At 46.9% G+C, this 15,333-nt stretch overlaps 1 protein-coding gene across 2 annotated transcripts in view; it reads left to right on the forward strand.

The window, feature by feature from the left end:
• Positions 1–15,333, forward strand: part of sumf2 (sulfatase modifying factor 2) — a 73,525-nt gene that overhangs the window by 49,294 nt on the left and 8,898 nt on the right. For both annotated transcript variants that reach the window (XM_078225226.1, XM_078225225.1), the window contains exons 6-7: positions 445–529; positions 1,743–1,908. In XM_078225226.1, coding sequence (XP_078081352.1) covers positions 445–529; positions 1,743–1,908 — 251 coding nt within the window. The remainder of the gene's footprint in view (positions 1–444; positions 530–1,742; positions 1,909–15,333) is intronic.

Raw genomic sequence — 15,333 nt, forward strand, 5'->3', positions numbered from 1 at the left:
AAACGATTGGTCTAGTTGGACCAAGGAGCGGCACAGGCTTGGAGGGCCGAAGGGCCTGTTTCCTGTGTTGTACTGTTCTTTGTTCTTTGTTCTTTGAAACTGCACTTTATGAATAAACAAAAGCCTGGGAGACAATAGCTCCCTGTGCAGTCACCATGGCATCAAAACTTTCCTACTTTGAGGACTGTCAACCTTTTAAGTCTCCCCTTTCTCTCTGTTCTTATCCTATCCAGTTTCTCTACTGCCTCCTCCTTGACAGCATCTGTAATGAAGACAGACACAAAGTGCTCAGTTACTACTTCAGCGAGGCCTTCTGCCTTCAAAAGATTTCTTTTTCAGTCTCTTCATTCCCATTCTTGACTATCTTTTTATTATTTATATGTTTATAATATGTTACCCACTAATCTTTTCTCATTGTGTTGTTTCTGGATATGTCTTTCACAGGGAAAATTTCCAGATCAGGACACAGCAGAAGATGGTTATCATGGTGTGTCTCCTGTAAATGCATTTCAACCACAGAATAACTATGGTAAGAATCTACCACCATGGCCTATGCAGCTTCTGTGCTGTGCTATCAATATCAGGGAGTTTGCACATTCTCCTCGTGTCTGCGTGGGTTTCCTCCAGGTGCTCCGGTTTCCTCCCACAGTCCAAAGATATGCGAGTTAGGTTGATTGGCCACGCTAAAAAATTGCCCTTAGTGTCCTGGGATGCGTAGGTTAGAGGGATTAGTGGGTAAATATGTAGGGATATGGGGGTAGGGCCTGGGTGGGATTGTGGTCAGTGCAGACTCGATGGGCCGAATGGCCTCTTTCTGTGCTGTAGGGTTTCTAAGATATCAATCACCTTAAAAAGAAAATTGGAACGAAAACAGTTGTTTCCAACAAGTCATTGATCTCTCCCAGGGGTGGCACGGTAGCACAGTGGTTAGCACTGCTGCTTCACAGCTCCAGGGTCCCGGGTTCGATTCCCGGCTCGGGTCACTGTCTGTGTGGAGTTTGCACATTCTCCTCGTGTCTGCGTGGGTTTCCTCCGGGTGCTCTGGTTTCCTCCCACAGTCCAAAGATGTGCGGGTTAGGTTGATTGGCCAGGTTAAAAAAAAAAAATTGCCCCTTAGAGTCCTGGGATGCGTAGGTTAGAGGGATTAGCGGGTAAAATATGTGGGGGTAGGGCCTGGGTGGGATTGTGGTCGGTGCAGACTCAATGGGCCGAATGGCCTCCTTCTGCACTGTAGGGTTTCTATGATTTCTATGATTTGAACTTTCCCACCGTGACTAGTTGCTTGTTTTATCTATTTCATTGTTTTCTTCTCTTCTGACTATCTCTCCCCTCTCCGATCATGAGACATTTTCTAAATGAAATGCAGGTTATTGCTGCAAGGGGTCATCAGGCCTCAAAACGTCAGCTCTTTTCTCTCCTTACAGATGCTGCCAGACCTGCTGAGATTTTCCAGCGTTTTTTATTTTGGTTATTGCTGCAAATACATTGTTTCTGGGCAGGTTTATAACGTAGTTCCACACTGCACAAAGAGGGTAACATCCCTGAGGTTACATTAAGTATTTTCATGTAGAAAGTGAGATCACGCAGTTTTGAATTGAATTTTTGCAAAAAATAACATTGATCTAACTGGAAAATATTTGTGTGTCTATGATCTTTTGTGGCAGATTCATTGAAATATAGATAATTGAGATTGAACTTGTTATTTGCACTGAAGATATGGTTTGGTTGTGCTCTCTGCTCAGGCCTCTATGACATGCTGGGAAATGTATGGGAATGGACAGACTCTGAATATGCTCCACCAGACCTCCCTGTAAAGACTAATGCTCAGAAAATGTATGTTCTGCGTGGATCTTCCTGGATCGACAGTACAGATGGATTGTTCAATCATAAAGCACGGGTTACCAGCAGGTAAAACTCCATTCTCAGGACAGTTTTTCTGTTCCATTTATTTACATTTTTTTTGGTTCTTTATTTTTTTAACCCTCTTTTTTCATGCCAACTAATATAATGGTAGAAAAGTAACTGCACAGAAAGTCTGTACCAACTCCCTGCAAGAGTAACTCAGCGAGGCTCATATTAACCTTTTCGTATTCAATTTATACAAATGACAGAATTCTGTCATCCTAGAAAACATCCCTGTAAGTCTTTCTCCACCCTCCTTAAAGCCTTCATGTCTTTCCTAAAGTGCAGTGCCAATGTTCTCTTTGAGGCTGAATCAGTGATCTATAAAGGTTCACCAAATCCTTGATTTTTTTTACTTTATGCCTTTATTTTAAAAGCCCAGAATACAACATGCCTTATTCACTGATTTCTCAACCTGACCTGCTACCTTCAACGGTTTGTGCATTTATGTCTCTGGCCTCTGTTCCTGCATCCTCTTTAGAATTACACTCTCCTTATTCTTTCTAACGAATTGTACCACTCCCTACTTCTCTCTATTAAAATTCATCTGCCATGTGTCTGCCCATCCTACTTTGTCTTCTTGGAGCCTATCACCATCCTCCTCACAGTTCACAATGTTTCTGAGTGTTGTGTCCTCTTCAGATTTTGAAATTGTGCCCTACACAGCAACATTTAGGCCATTAACTCTCCCTGGGTTCTTTGCCCTACCTAAGGCAAGTCACAGTGCCCCCCCCTCCCCCCCAACCACTGTGTGGAATTTGCACGTTCCCCCCATGTCTGCGTGGCTTTCCTCCGGGTGCACCGGTTTCCTCTCTCAGTCTGAAAGACATGCTGGTTAGGTGCATTGACCTGAACAGGCATAGTAACTTCATTGCAGTGTAAATGTAAGCCTTACTTGTGACTAATAAATAAACTTTAACTTTATATCTCAATCTGATCACCCTTCATTTCCTTTTGCTCCAAGGAAAACAACCCCAGCTTTACCAACCTAACCTTGGTGCTAACATACCTCATCCCTCAACTATTCTGGTAAATCTGTTCTGTACCTTCTCAAAGGTCCTCACATCTTTCCTAAAGTATAGTGACCAGAATTAAGAACATAAGAAATAGGAGCAGGAGTAGGCCATCTAGCCCCTCGAGCCTGCCCCGCCATTCAATAAGATCATGGCTGATCTGACGTGGATCAGTACCACTTACCCGCCTGATCCCCATAACCCTTAATTCCCTTACCGATCAGGAATCCATCCATCCGCGCTTTAAACATATTCAGCGAGGTAGCCTCCACCACCTCAGTGGGCAGAGAATTCCAGAGATTCACCACCCTCTGGGAGAAGAAGTTCCTCCTCAACTCTGTCTTAAACCGACCCCCCTTTATTTTGAGGCTGTGTCCTCTAGTTTTATCTTCCTTACTAAGTGGAAAGAATCTCTCCGCCTCCACCCTATCCAGCCCCCGCATTATCTTATAAGTCTCCATAAGATCCCCCCTCATCCTTCTAAACTCCAACGAGTACAAACCCAATCTCCTCAGCCTCTCATAGAACATAGAACATAGAAAGCCACAGCACAAACAGGCCCTTCGGCCCACAAGTTGCGCCGATCACATCCCCACCTCTAGGCCTATCTATAGCCCTCAATCCCATTAAATCCCATGTACTCATCCAGAAGTCTCTTAAAAGACCCCAACGAGTTTGCCTCCACCACCACCGACGTCAGCCGATTCCACTCACCCACCACCCTCTGAGTGAAAAACTTACCCCTGACATCTCCTCTGTACCTACCCCCCAGCACCTTAAACCTGTGTCCTCTCGTAGCAACCATTTCAGCCCTTGGAAATAGCCTCTGAGACCCTATCCAGACCTCTCAACATCTTGTAAACCTCTATCAGGTCACCTCTCATCCTTCGTCTCTCCAGGGAGAAGAGACCAAGCTCCCTCAACCTATCCTCATAAGGCATGCCCCCCAATCCAGGCAACATCCTTGTAAATCTCCTCTGCACCCTTTCAATGGCTTCAACATCTTTCCTGTAATGAGGTGACCAGAACTGCGCGCAGTACTCCAAGTGGGGTCTAACCAGGGTCCTATAAAGCTGCAGCATTATCTCCCGACTCCTAAACTCAATCCCTCGATTAATGAAGGCCAGTACGCCGTACGCCTTCTTGACCGCATCCTCCACCTGCGAGGCCGATTTAAGAGTCCTATGGACCCGGACCCCAAGGTCCTTCTGATCCTCTACACTGCTAAGAATGGTACCCTTCATATTATACTGCTGCTTCATCCCATTGGATCTGCCAAAATGGATCACCACACACTTATCCGGGTTGAAGTCCATCTGCCACTTCTCCGCCCAGTCTTGCATTCTATCTATGTCTCGCTGCAACTTCTGACATCCCTCCAAACTATCCACAACACCACCTACCTTGGTGTCGTCAGCAAACTTACCAACCCATCCCTCCACTTCCTCATCCAGGTCATTTATGAAAATGACAAACAGCAAGGGTCCCAGAACAGATCCCTGGGGCACTCCACTGGTCACTGACCTCCATGCAGAGAAAGACCCCTCCACAGCCACTCTCTGCCTTCTGCAGGCAAGCCAGTTCTGGATCCACAGGGCAACAGCCCCTTGGATCCCATGCCCTCTCACTTTCTCAAGAAGTCTTGCATGGGGGACCTTATCGAACGCCTTGCTGAAGTCCATATAGACCACATCCACCGCTCTTCCTTCGTCAATGTGTTTGGTCACATTTTCAAAGAACTCAACCAGGCTCGTAAGGCACGACCTGCCCTTGACAAAGCCGTGCTGACTACTTTTGATCATACTAAACTTCTCTAGATGATCATAAATCCTGTCTCTCAGGATCCTCTCCATCAACTTACCAACCACTGAGGTTAGACTCACCGGTCGGTAATTTCCCGGGCTGTCCCTGTTCCCTTTCTTGAATATAGGGACCACATCTGCAATCCTCCAATCCTCCGGAACCTCTCCCGTCTCCATCGACGATGCAAAGATCATCGCCAAAGGCTCCGCAATCTCCTCCCTCGCCTCCCACAGTAACCTGGGGTACATCCCATCCGGTCCCGGCGACTTACCAACCTTGATGCCATTCAATAGTTCCAACACATCCTCTTTCTTTATGTCCACATGCTCGATCCTTTCTGTCCACCGCAAACCAGCAGTACAACCACCCAGATCCCTTTCCACCGTGAATACCGAGGTAAAGTATTCATTAAGCAGCTCCGCCATTTCTAACGGTTCCGCACAAACTTTTCTCCCTTCACCTTTTAAGGGTCCTATGCCTTCACATCTCATCCTTTTACTCTTGACATATTTGTAGAAAGCCTTGGGATTCTCCTTAATCTTACCCGCCAAGGCCTTCTCATGACCCCTTCTCGCTCTCCTAATTTCCTTCTTAAGCTCCTTCCTACATCCCGTATACTCCTCTAAATCCTTAACACCTCCTAGCTCTCTGAACCTTCTGTACGCCTCTCTTTTCTTATTCACCAGGTTCATCACAACCTTCGTGCACCACGGTTCCCGTACCCTACCAACACCCCCCTGTCTCATCGGAACGTTGTCATGCAGAGCTCCAGACAAACATTCCTTGAAAATCCTCCACTTTCCTTCGGTACTTTTCCCCAAGAATGCCTCCTTCCAATTTACCCGTCTAATTTCCTCCCTGATGACACTGTATTTCCCTTTACTCCAGAGAAACACTTTCCTAGCCTGCCTGATCCTATCTCTTTCCAATGCTATCGTGAAGGAGATAGAATTATGATCGCTATCCCCAAGATGCTCACCCACCGAGAGATCCTCCACCTGTCCAGGTTCATTAGCCAGCACCAGATCAAGTACAGCCTCTCCTCTAGTAGGCTTATCCACAAACTGTGTCAGGAAACTCTCCTGGACACACCTAACAAACTCCTCTCCATCCAAACCCCTAGCCCTAGGGATATTCCAATCTATGTTTGGGAAATTAAAATCTCCCATCATGACAACTCTGTTATTCCTACATCTCTCCAGGATCTGTTTCCCCATCTGCTCCTCAACATCTCTGTTACTATTGGGCGGCCTATAGAAAACACCCAGCAACGTTACCGACCCCTTCCTGTTCCTAACCTCCACCCACAGAGACTCCGTAGTCAATCCCTCCACGGCGTCCACCTTCTCTACAGCCGTGACACTATCCCTGATCAACAGTGCCACTCCCCCCCCTCTCTTGCCTCCCTCCCTGTCCTTCCTGAAACATCTAAAACCCGGCACCTGAAGCACCCAGTCCTGTCCCTGAGACATCCAAGTCTCCGTAATGGCCACCACATCACAATTCGAAGCAGCAATCCACGCTCTAAGCTCATCCACTTTATTCACTACACTCCTGGCATTAAAATAGACACATCTCAGACCTTCAGCCTGAGCACTTCCCTTCTCCATCACTCGTCTAACCTCCCTCTTACCCTGTTTACATTCCTTATCTATAGGATAATAATTAATTAATATAATTCTATATCTCTCCTCATAATCCAAACCCCTCATCTCCGGTATCAACCTGGTGAACCTTCTCTGCACTCCCTCCAATGCCAATATATCCTTCCTCATATAAGGGGACCAATACTGCACACAGTATTCCAGCTGCGGCCTCACCAATGCCCTGTACAGGTGCATCAAGACATCCCTGCTTTTATACTCTATCCCCTTCGCAATATAGGCCAACATCCCATTTGCCTTCTTGATCACCTGTTGTACCTGCAGACTGGGCTTTTGCGTCTCATGCACAAGGACCCCCAGGTCCCTTTGCACGGTAGCATGTTTTAATTTGTTTCCATTGAGATAGTAATCCCATTTGTTATTATTTCCTCCAAAGTGTATAACCTCGCATTTCTCAACGTTATACTCCATTTGCCATATCCTCGCCCACTCACTCAGCCTGTCCAAATCTCTCTGCAGATCTTCTCCGTCCTCCACACGATTCACTTTTCCACTTATCTTTGTGTCGTCTGCAAACTTCGTTACCCTACACTCCGTCCCCTCCTCCAGATCATCTATATAAATGGTAAACAGTTGCGGCCCGAGTACCGATCCCTGCGGCACGCCACTAGTTACCTTCCTCCAACCGGAAGAACACCCATTTATTCCGACTCTTTGCTTCCTGTCGGATAGCCAGTCCCCAATCCACTTTAACACACTACCCCCAACTCCGTGTGCCCTAATCTTCTTCAGCAGCCTTTTATGGGGCACCTTATCAAACGCCTTTTGGAAATCCAAAAACACTGCATCCACCGGTTCTCCTCCATCAACCGCCCTAGTCACATCTTCATAAAAATCCAACATGTTCGTCAAGCACGACTTTCCCCTCATGAATCCATGCTGCGTCTGATTGATCGAACCATTTCTATCCAGATGCCCTGCTATCTCCTCTTTAATAATGGATTCCAGTATTGGGCACAATACTCCAGTTGTAGCAGAGCTTCATAACAATTCAATGTAACATCCCTGCTTTTATATTCAGTGATCTGGATTTTCAGTTGCCGGCACAAATGTGAGTATGATTTGAAAATCGGGTTCTTGGAAGGTGGCCCTCGATCTTACCTGCGAACCTGGTGTGCAGTCAGTGGGGAGCCATCAGGGCTAATGGAGGCACTAGTCAACTCGCATAAAAGGTGGAATATCACAGTCAACCAGTGGCACAGAGTTGTCATTGCTGGTGCTGAAAGTTTGGAGTTTGGAGAGGAACTTGAGATTGCTGGCATGACCTATGAAGCAGAGCTTTATAGAAGACGCCCTGCAGAACAAACTACCAGCAGCCGAGGGAGTGAGAATGGGAATAGACTACTTTGATATTGAGCAGAGCACTGAGGAAGGGCCTAGGCAGATAGCTCCTCCTGGTTCAGGAGTAGGCCAAGGGATCACAGAGAGGGGTTATAAGGAGAAGATGGCACGACATTGGGCGTACCACGCAGCTACCTGCAGAGTGCCAGTTCTGTAGGAGATTGTGCCTATCCAGGCAGATGTCTCTTACATTAGTGCTCTGGTTCGTGTTGTGTCCCTCTGCCTGAATGTGTATACATCTGAGTAATTCCAGAGGTCAGCTGTAGACCTGGATGGCATTTTGCAGAGAGATTGGGGCTGAGTAAGGACTCCGAGAAGTAAAGGGTTGAACATGGAAGGGAGGCATAAAGCCTTAGGGAAACAAACTCCCATTTCTCTTGGGTTTTTCAGAATCTCAGGACTTCTCAACTGCTTCACAGCAAATTATATACTTGTTACAGACAGGAAGAGGTTTAATTTAAACAACCCCGATTCTTTTCTCTCCATCCATCCATAAATAGAAACGTGTTTTAGTTTTGATTTCTCCCTTTATAAGTGGTGGAGTATTTCCCAGCCCCTGAGTTTTGGTGTGATCCAATTTCTATTAATCACCCCACAGCAAACTCAAGCTAGTGTAATTTAAGGGGTTAGTTTATGTTGCACACCCCTCAAAATGCAGGAAGAGAGTTCATAATGTTCCTCTCTTTTGCATTCATGCAGTGGAAGAGGGATAAAGGAAAGAATGAGATACACGACAAAGACCTGTGAGGGCAGAGTTCGGAATCTAAAGTCCGATGGTGTGTTCCTGCAGAGAGGTCAGCAGGCTGAGACTGGTGCTGGGTAATCCAATTTTCCGATTGAAATGGTTTCCACAACGAGACTGTGGGCGATGGTACACAAGTTCCAGTGGAAACAGCGTAGATAGGGCCAAAACATTCAACCCTTTCTCTGAGGTGCTGCTTGCTTATTGGAAGATGGCAGTCTAGGCTTTGCAGCTCCACAAGGTAATTAATAAGACAGATGCCACTGGTCTGTTGGGGGGGGGGGTTATGTGACTCCCACCTCTGCACCTTGGCTTTTACACAGGATCTCCATTCCTTAGCCTAGATTCTTGAGATTCTTAATGTTCCAGCCATGAGGAATTTCCAAGGATGTTCAGGGCCCATTGTCCTCGTGGACTATAAGTCTCTTGACCAGGCCAGACTTAAGAAATATAAATGGCAAATGTGTAATTCCCTTGGATGTTGGTCTTCTGCAGCTCACTGGGTTGTTAGCATCCCCTCAGAGATAACAGGGTGTTAGCTTCTCTGAATGCCAGTAAGTTCCTTTTGTTTGAGCCACAGTGTCATAGAGGTTTACAGTGTGGGAACAGGCCCTTCGGTCCAACTTTTCCATGCCACCCAGTTTTTACCATTAAGCTAGTCCCAATTGCCTGCGCTTGGCCCATATCCCTCTATATCAATCAATCTGTGGGTGGAACTCAGAAACAGGAAGGGTGCAGTCACAATGCTGGGGGTGTACTACAGACCACCCAACAGCCCACGGGAAGTGGAGGAAAGAATATGTCAGGAGATTCTGGATAGGTGCAGAAAAAATAGGGTTGTTGTAGTGGGGGACTTTAATTTCCCTGGCACAGACTGGAAAGTGCTTAGAGCTGGGGGTCCGGACGGGAAGGAATTTGTAAAATGCGTACTGGAAGGTTCTTTGGAACAGTATGTAGATAGCCCGACTAGAGAGGGAGCTATACTGGACCTAGTTCTGGGAAATGAGCCCGGTCAGGTCGTCAAAGTTTCGGTAGGGGAACATGTGGCAAATAGTGACCACAACTCTGTTAACTTTAGGATAGTAAGGGACAAGGATGAGTGCTGTCCTACGGGCAGGGTGCTAAATTGGGGGAAGGCTAACTATAGCCGGATTAGGCAGGAATTGGTGGATGTTGATTGGGAGAGGATGTTCGAGGGTAAGTCCGCGTCTGGCATGTGGGAGTCTTTTAAGGAACTATTGATAAGGCTGTAGGATAGGCATGTGCCTGTAAAAAGGAAAGATAGGAAAGGTAGGATTCGAGAGCCGTGGATAACCAGGGAAATTGAGGATCTGATTAATATGAAAAGGGAGGCGTACGTTAAGTCCAGGCAACTGAAAACAGATGGAACTCTGGAGGAATACAGAGAGAGTAGGAAAGAGCTCAAACGGGGAGTTAGAAGGGCAAAAAGAGGTCACGAGATGTTCTTGGCAGGCAGGATTAAGGAGAATCCTAAGGCATTCTATTCATACGTTAGGAACAAAAGAGTTGTCAGGGAGAAAATTGGACCTCTCAGGGACAAAGAAGGGAAATTATGCTTAGAACCCAAGGGAATAGGGGAGATCCTAAATGAATACTTTGCACCGGTATTCACGAAGGAGAGGGGCGTGTTAACCGGGAGTGTCTCGGAGGGAGGTGTTGACCCGTTAGAGAAAATCTCCATTACAAGAGAGGAAGTGTTAGGTTTTTTAGGGAACATTAAAACTGACAAAGCCCCAGGGCCTGATGGCATCTATCCTCGACTGCTCAGGGAGACGAGAGATGAAATTGCTGGGCCTCTAACGGAAATCTTTGTCGCTTCTTTGGGCACGGGTGAGGTCCCTGAGGATTGGAGGATAGCGAATGTGGTCCCGTTGTTTAAGAAGGGTAGCAGGGATAACCCAGGAAATTATAGGCCGGTGAGCTTGACATCCGTGGTAGGGAAGTTGTTGGAGAGGATTCTTAGAGACAGGATGTATGTGCATTTAGAACGGAACAATCTCATTAGTGACAGACAGCATGGTTTTGTAAGAGGGAGGTCGTGCCTTACAAATTTGGTGGAGTTTTTTGAGGAAGTGACAAAAACGGTTGATGAAGGAAGGGCCGTGGATGTCGTCTATATGGATTTCAGTAAGGCATTTGACAAAGTCCCACATGGCAGGTTGGTTAAGAAGGTTAAGGCTCATGGGATACAAGGAGAAGTGGCTAGATGGGTGGAGAACTGGCTTGGCGCTCCTCGTCACAATGGATGTCTCGGCACACTACACCAGCATCCCCCATGACGATGGCATTGCTGCAACGGCCTCAGTGCTCAGCGCCAACAACTGCCAGTTTCCAGATGCAATTTTACATCTCATCCGCTTCATCCTGGACCACAATATCTTCACCTTCAACAACCAGTTCTTCATCCAGACACACGGAACAGCCATGGGGACCAAATTCGCACCTCAATATGCCAACATCTTCATGCACAGGTTCGAAGAAGACTTCTTCACCGCACGGGACCTTCAACCGATGCTATACACTAGATACATCGATGACATTTTCTTCCTTTGGACTCATGGTGAACAATCACTGAAACAACTCTATGATGACATCAACAAGTTCCATCCCACCATCAGGCTCACCATAGACTACTCTCCGGAATCGGTTGCATTCTTGGACACACGCATCTCCATTAAGGACGGTCACCTCAGCACCTCACTGTACCGCAAGCCCACGGATAACCTCATGATGCTCCACTTCTCCAGCTTCCACCCTAAACATGTTAAAGAAGCCATCCCCTACGGACAAGCCCTCCGTATACACAGGCTCTGCTCGGATGAGGAGGATCGCAACAGACACCTCCAGACGCTGAAAGATGCCCTCATAAGAACAGGATATGGAGCTAGACTCATTGATCAACAGTTCCAACGCGCCACAGAAGACAAACACGGGACACAGTGGACAGAGTACCCTTCGTTGTCCAGTACTTCCCCGGAGCGGAGAAGCTACGGCATCTCCTCCGGAGCCTTCAACATGTCATTGATGAAGACGAACATCTCGCCAAGGCCATCCCCACACCTCCACTTCTTGCCTTCAAACAACCGCACAACCTCAAACAGACCATTGTCCGCAGCAAACTACCCAGCCTTCAGGAGAACAGTGACCAAGACACCACACAACCCTGCTACAGCAACCTCTGCAAGACGTGCCGGATCATCGACACAGATGCCATCATCTCACGTGAGAACACCATCCACCAGGTACACGGTACATACTCTTGCAATTCGGCCAACGTTGTCTACCTGATACGCTGCAAGAAAGGATGTCCCGAGGCATGGTACATTGGGGAAACTATGCAGACGCTGCGACAACGGATGAATGAACACCGCTCGACAATCACCAGGCAAGACTGTTCTCTTCCTGTTGGGGAGCACTTCAGCGGTCACGGGCATTCGGCCTCTGATATTCGGGTAAGCGTTCTCCAAGGCGGCCTTCGCGTCACACGACAGCGCAGAGTCGCTGAGCAGAAACTGATAGCCAAGTTCCGCACACACGAGGACGGCCTCAACCGGGATATTGGGTTCATGTCACACTATTTGTAACTCCCACAGTTGCGTGGACCTGCAGAGTTTCACTGGCTGTCTTGTCTGGAGACAATACACATCTTTTTAGCCTGTCTTGATGTTCTCTCCACTCACATTGTTTCGTTTCTTAAAGACTTGATTAGTTGTAAGTATTCGCATTCCAACCATTATTCATGTAAATTGAGTCTGTGTCTTTATAAGCTCTGTTTGTGAACAGAATTCCCACTCACCTGAAGAAGGGGCTAAGAGCTCCGAAAGCTTGTGTGGCTTTTGCTACCAAATAAACCTGTTGGACTTTAACCTGGTGTTGTTAAACTTCTTACTGTGTTGGCCATAGGAGACAGAGGGTAGTGGTCGAAGGGTCTTTTTCCGGCTGGAGGTCTGTGACCAGTGGTGTTCCGCAGGGCTCTGTACTGGGACCTCTGCTATTTGTGATATATATAAATGATTTGGAAGAAGGTGTAACTGGTGTAATCAGCAAGTTTGCGGATGACACGAAGATGGCTGGACTTGCGGATAGCGATGAGCATTGTCGGGCAATACAGCAGGATATAGATAGGCTGGAAAATTGGGCGGAGAGGTGGCAGATGGAGTTTAATCCGGATAAATGCGAAGTGATGCATTTTGGAAGAAATAATGTAGGGAGGAGTTATAAATAAATGGCAGAGTCATCAGGAGTATAGAAACACAGAGGGACCTAGGTGTGCAAGTCCACAAATCCTTGAAGGTGGCAACACAGGTGGAGAAGGTGGTGAAGAAGGCATATGGTATGCTTGCCTTTATAGGACGGGGTATAGAGTATAAAAGCTGGAGTCTGATGATGCAGCTGTATAGAAAGCTGGTTAGGCCACATTTGGAGTACTGCGTCCAGTTCTGGTCGCCGCACTACCAGAAGGACATGGAGGCGTTAGAGAGAGTGCAGAGAAGGTTTACCAGGATGTTGCCTGGTATGGAGGGTCTTAGCTATGAGGAGAGATTGGGTAAACTGGGCTTGTTCTCCCTGGAAAGACGGAGAATGAGGGGAGATCTAATAGAGGTATACAAGATTATGAAGGGTATAGATAGGGTGAACAGTGGGAAGCTTTTTCCCAGGTCGGAGGTGACGATCACGAGGGGTCACGGGCTCAAGGTGAGAGGGGCGAAGTATAACTCAGATATCAGAGGGACGTTTTTTACACAGAGGGTGGTGGGGGCCTGGAATGCGCTGCCAAGTCGGGTGGTGGAGGCAGGCACGCTGACATCGTTTAAGACTTACCTGGATAGTCACATGAGCAGCCTGGGAATGGAGGGATACAAACGATTGGTCTAGTTGAACCAAGGAGTGGCACAGGCTTGGAGGGCCGAAGGGCCTGTTTCCTGTGCTGTACTGTTCTTTGTTCTTTACCGATGTAACTGTCTAAATGCTTTTTAAAAGACAAAATTGAACCCGCCTCTACAAATATCTCTGGCAAGTCATTCCACACACTCACACCCTCTGTGTGAAAAAGTTGCCCCTCTGGACCCTTTTGTATCTCTCCCCTCTCACCTTAAACCTGTGCCTTCTAGTTTTAAACTCCCCTACCTTTGGGAAAAGATATTGACTATCTAGCTGATCTATAGAACATAGAACAGTACAGCACAGAACAGGTCCTTCGGCCCACGATGTTGTGCTGAGCTTTATCTGAAACCAAGATCAAGCTATCCCACTCCCTATCATCCTGGTGTGCTCCATGTGCCTATCCAATAACCGCTTAAATGTTCCTAAAGTGTCTGACTCCACTATCACTGCAGGCAGTCCATTCCACACCCCAACCACTCTCTGCGTAAAGAACCTACCTCTGATATCCTTCCTATATCTCCCACCATGAACCCTATAGTTATGCCCCCTTGTAATAGCTCCATCCACCCGAGGAAATAGTCTTTGAACGTTCACTCTATCTATCCCCTTCATCTTTTTATAAACCTCTATTAAGTCTCCCCTCAGCCTCCTTCGCTCCAGAGAGAACAGCCCTAGCTCCCTCAACCTTTCCTCATAAGACCTACCCTCCAAACCAGGCAGCATCCTGGTAAATCTCCTCTGCACTCTTTCCAGCGCTTCCACATCCTTCTTATAGTGAGGCGACCAGAACTGCACACAATATTCCAAATGTGGTCTCACCAAGGTCCTGTACAGTTGCAGCATAACCCCACGGCTCTTAAACTCCAACCCCCTGTTAATAAAAGCTAACACACTATAGGCCTTCTTCACAACTCTATCCACTTGAGTGGCAACCTTTAGAGATCTGTGGATATGGACCCCAAGATCTCTCTGTTCCTCCACAGTCTTCAGAAACCTACCTTTGACCCTGTAATCCACATTTAAATTAGTCCTACCAAAATGAATCACCTCACATTTGTCAGGGTTAAACTCCATTTGCCATTTTTCAGCCCAGCTTTGCATCCTATCTATGTCTCTTTGCAGCCTACAACAGCCCTCCACCTCATCCACTACTCCACCAATCTTGGTGTCATCAGCAAATTTACTGATCCACCCTTCAACCCCCTCCTCTAAGTCATTAATAAAAATCACAAAGAGCAGAGGACCAAGCACTGATCCCTGTGGCACTCCGCTAGCAACCTGCCTCCAATCCGAAAATTTTTCATCCACCACCACCCTCTGTCTTCGATCAGACAGCCAGTTACCTATCCAATCGGCCAACTTTCCCTCTATCCCACACCTCCTCACTTTCATCATAAGCCGACCATGGGGGACCTTATCAAACGCCTTACTAAAACCTATGTATATGACATCAACTGCCCTACCTTCATCAACACACTTAGTTACCGCCTCAAAAAATTCTATCAAATTTGTGAGGCACGACTTGCCCTTCACGAATCCGTGCTGACTATCCCGGATTAATCCGCATCTTTCTAAATGGTCGTAAATCCCATCCCTTAGGACCTTTTCCATCAATTTACCAACCACCGAAGTAAGACTAACCGGTCTATAATTACCAGGGTCATTTCTATTCCCTTTCTTATGCCCCTCATTATTTTGTAGACCTCTATAAGATCACCCCTCAGCCTCAAATGCTCCAGGGAAAAATGTCCCAGTCTATCCAGCTTCTCATAACTCAAACTATCAAGTCGTGGTAGCATGCTAGTAAATCTTTTCTGCACTCTTTCTAGTTTAATAATATCCTTTCTATAATAGGGTAACCAGAACTGTACACAGTATTCCAAGTGTGGCCTTACTAATGTCTTGTACAACTTCAACAAGATGTTCCAACTCCTGTATTCAATGTTCTGACCAATAAACCCAA

Source organism: Mustelus asterias, chromosome 12 (genome assembly GCF_964213995.1).
Source record: "Mustelus asterias chromosome 12, sMusAst1.hap1.1, whole genome shotgun sequence".
Classification (NCBI taxonomy): domain Eukaryota; kingdom Metazoa; phylum Chordata; class Chondrichthyes; order Carcharhiniformes; family Triakidae; genus Mustelus; species Mustelus asterias.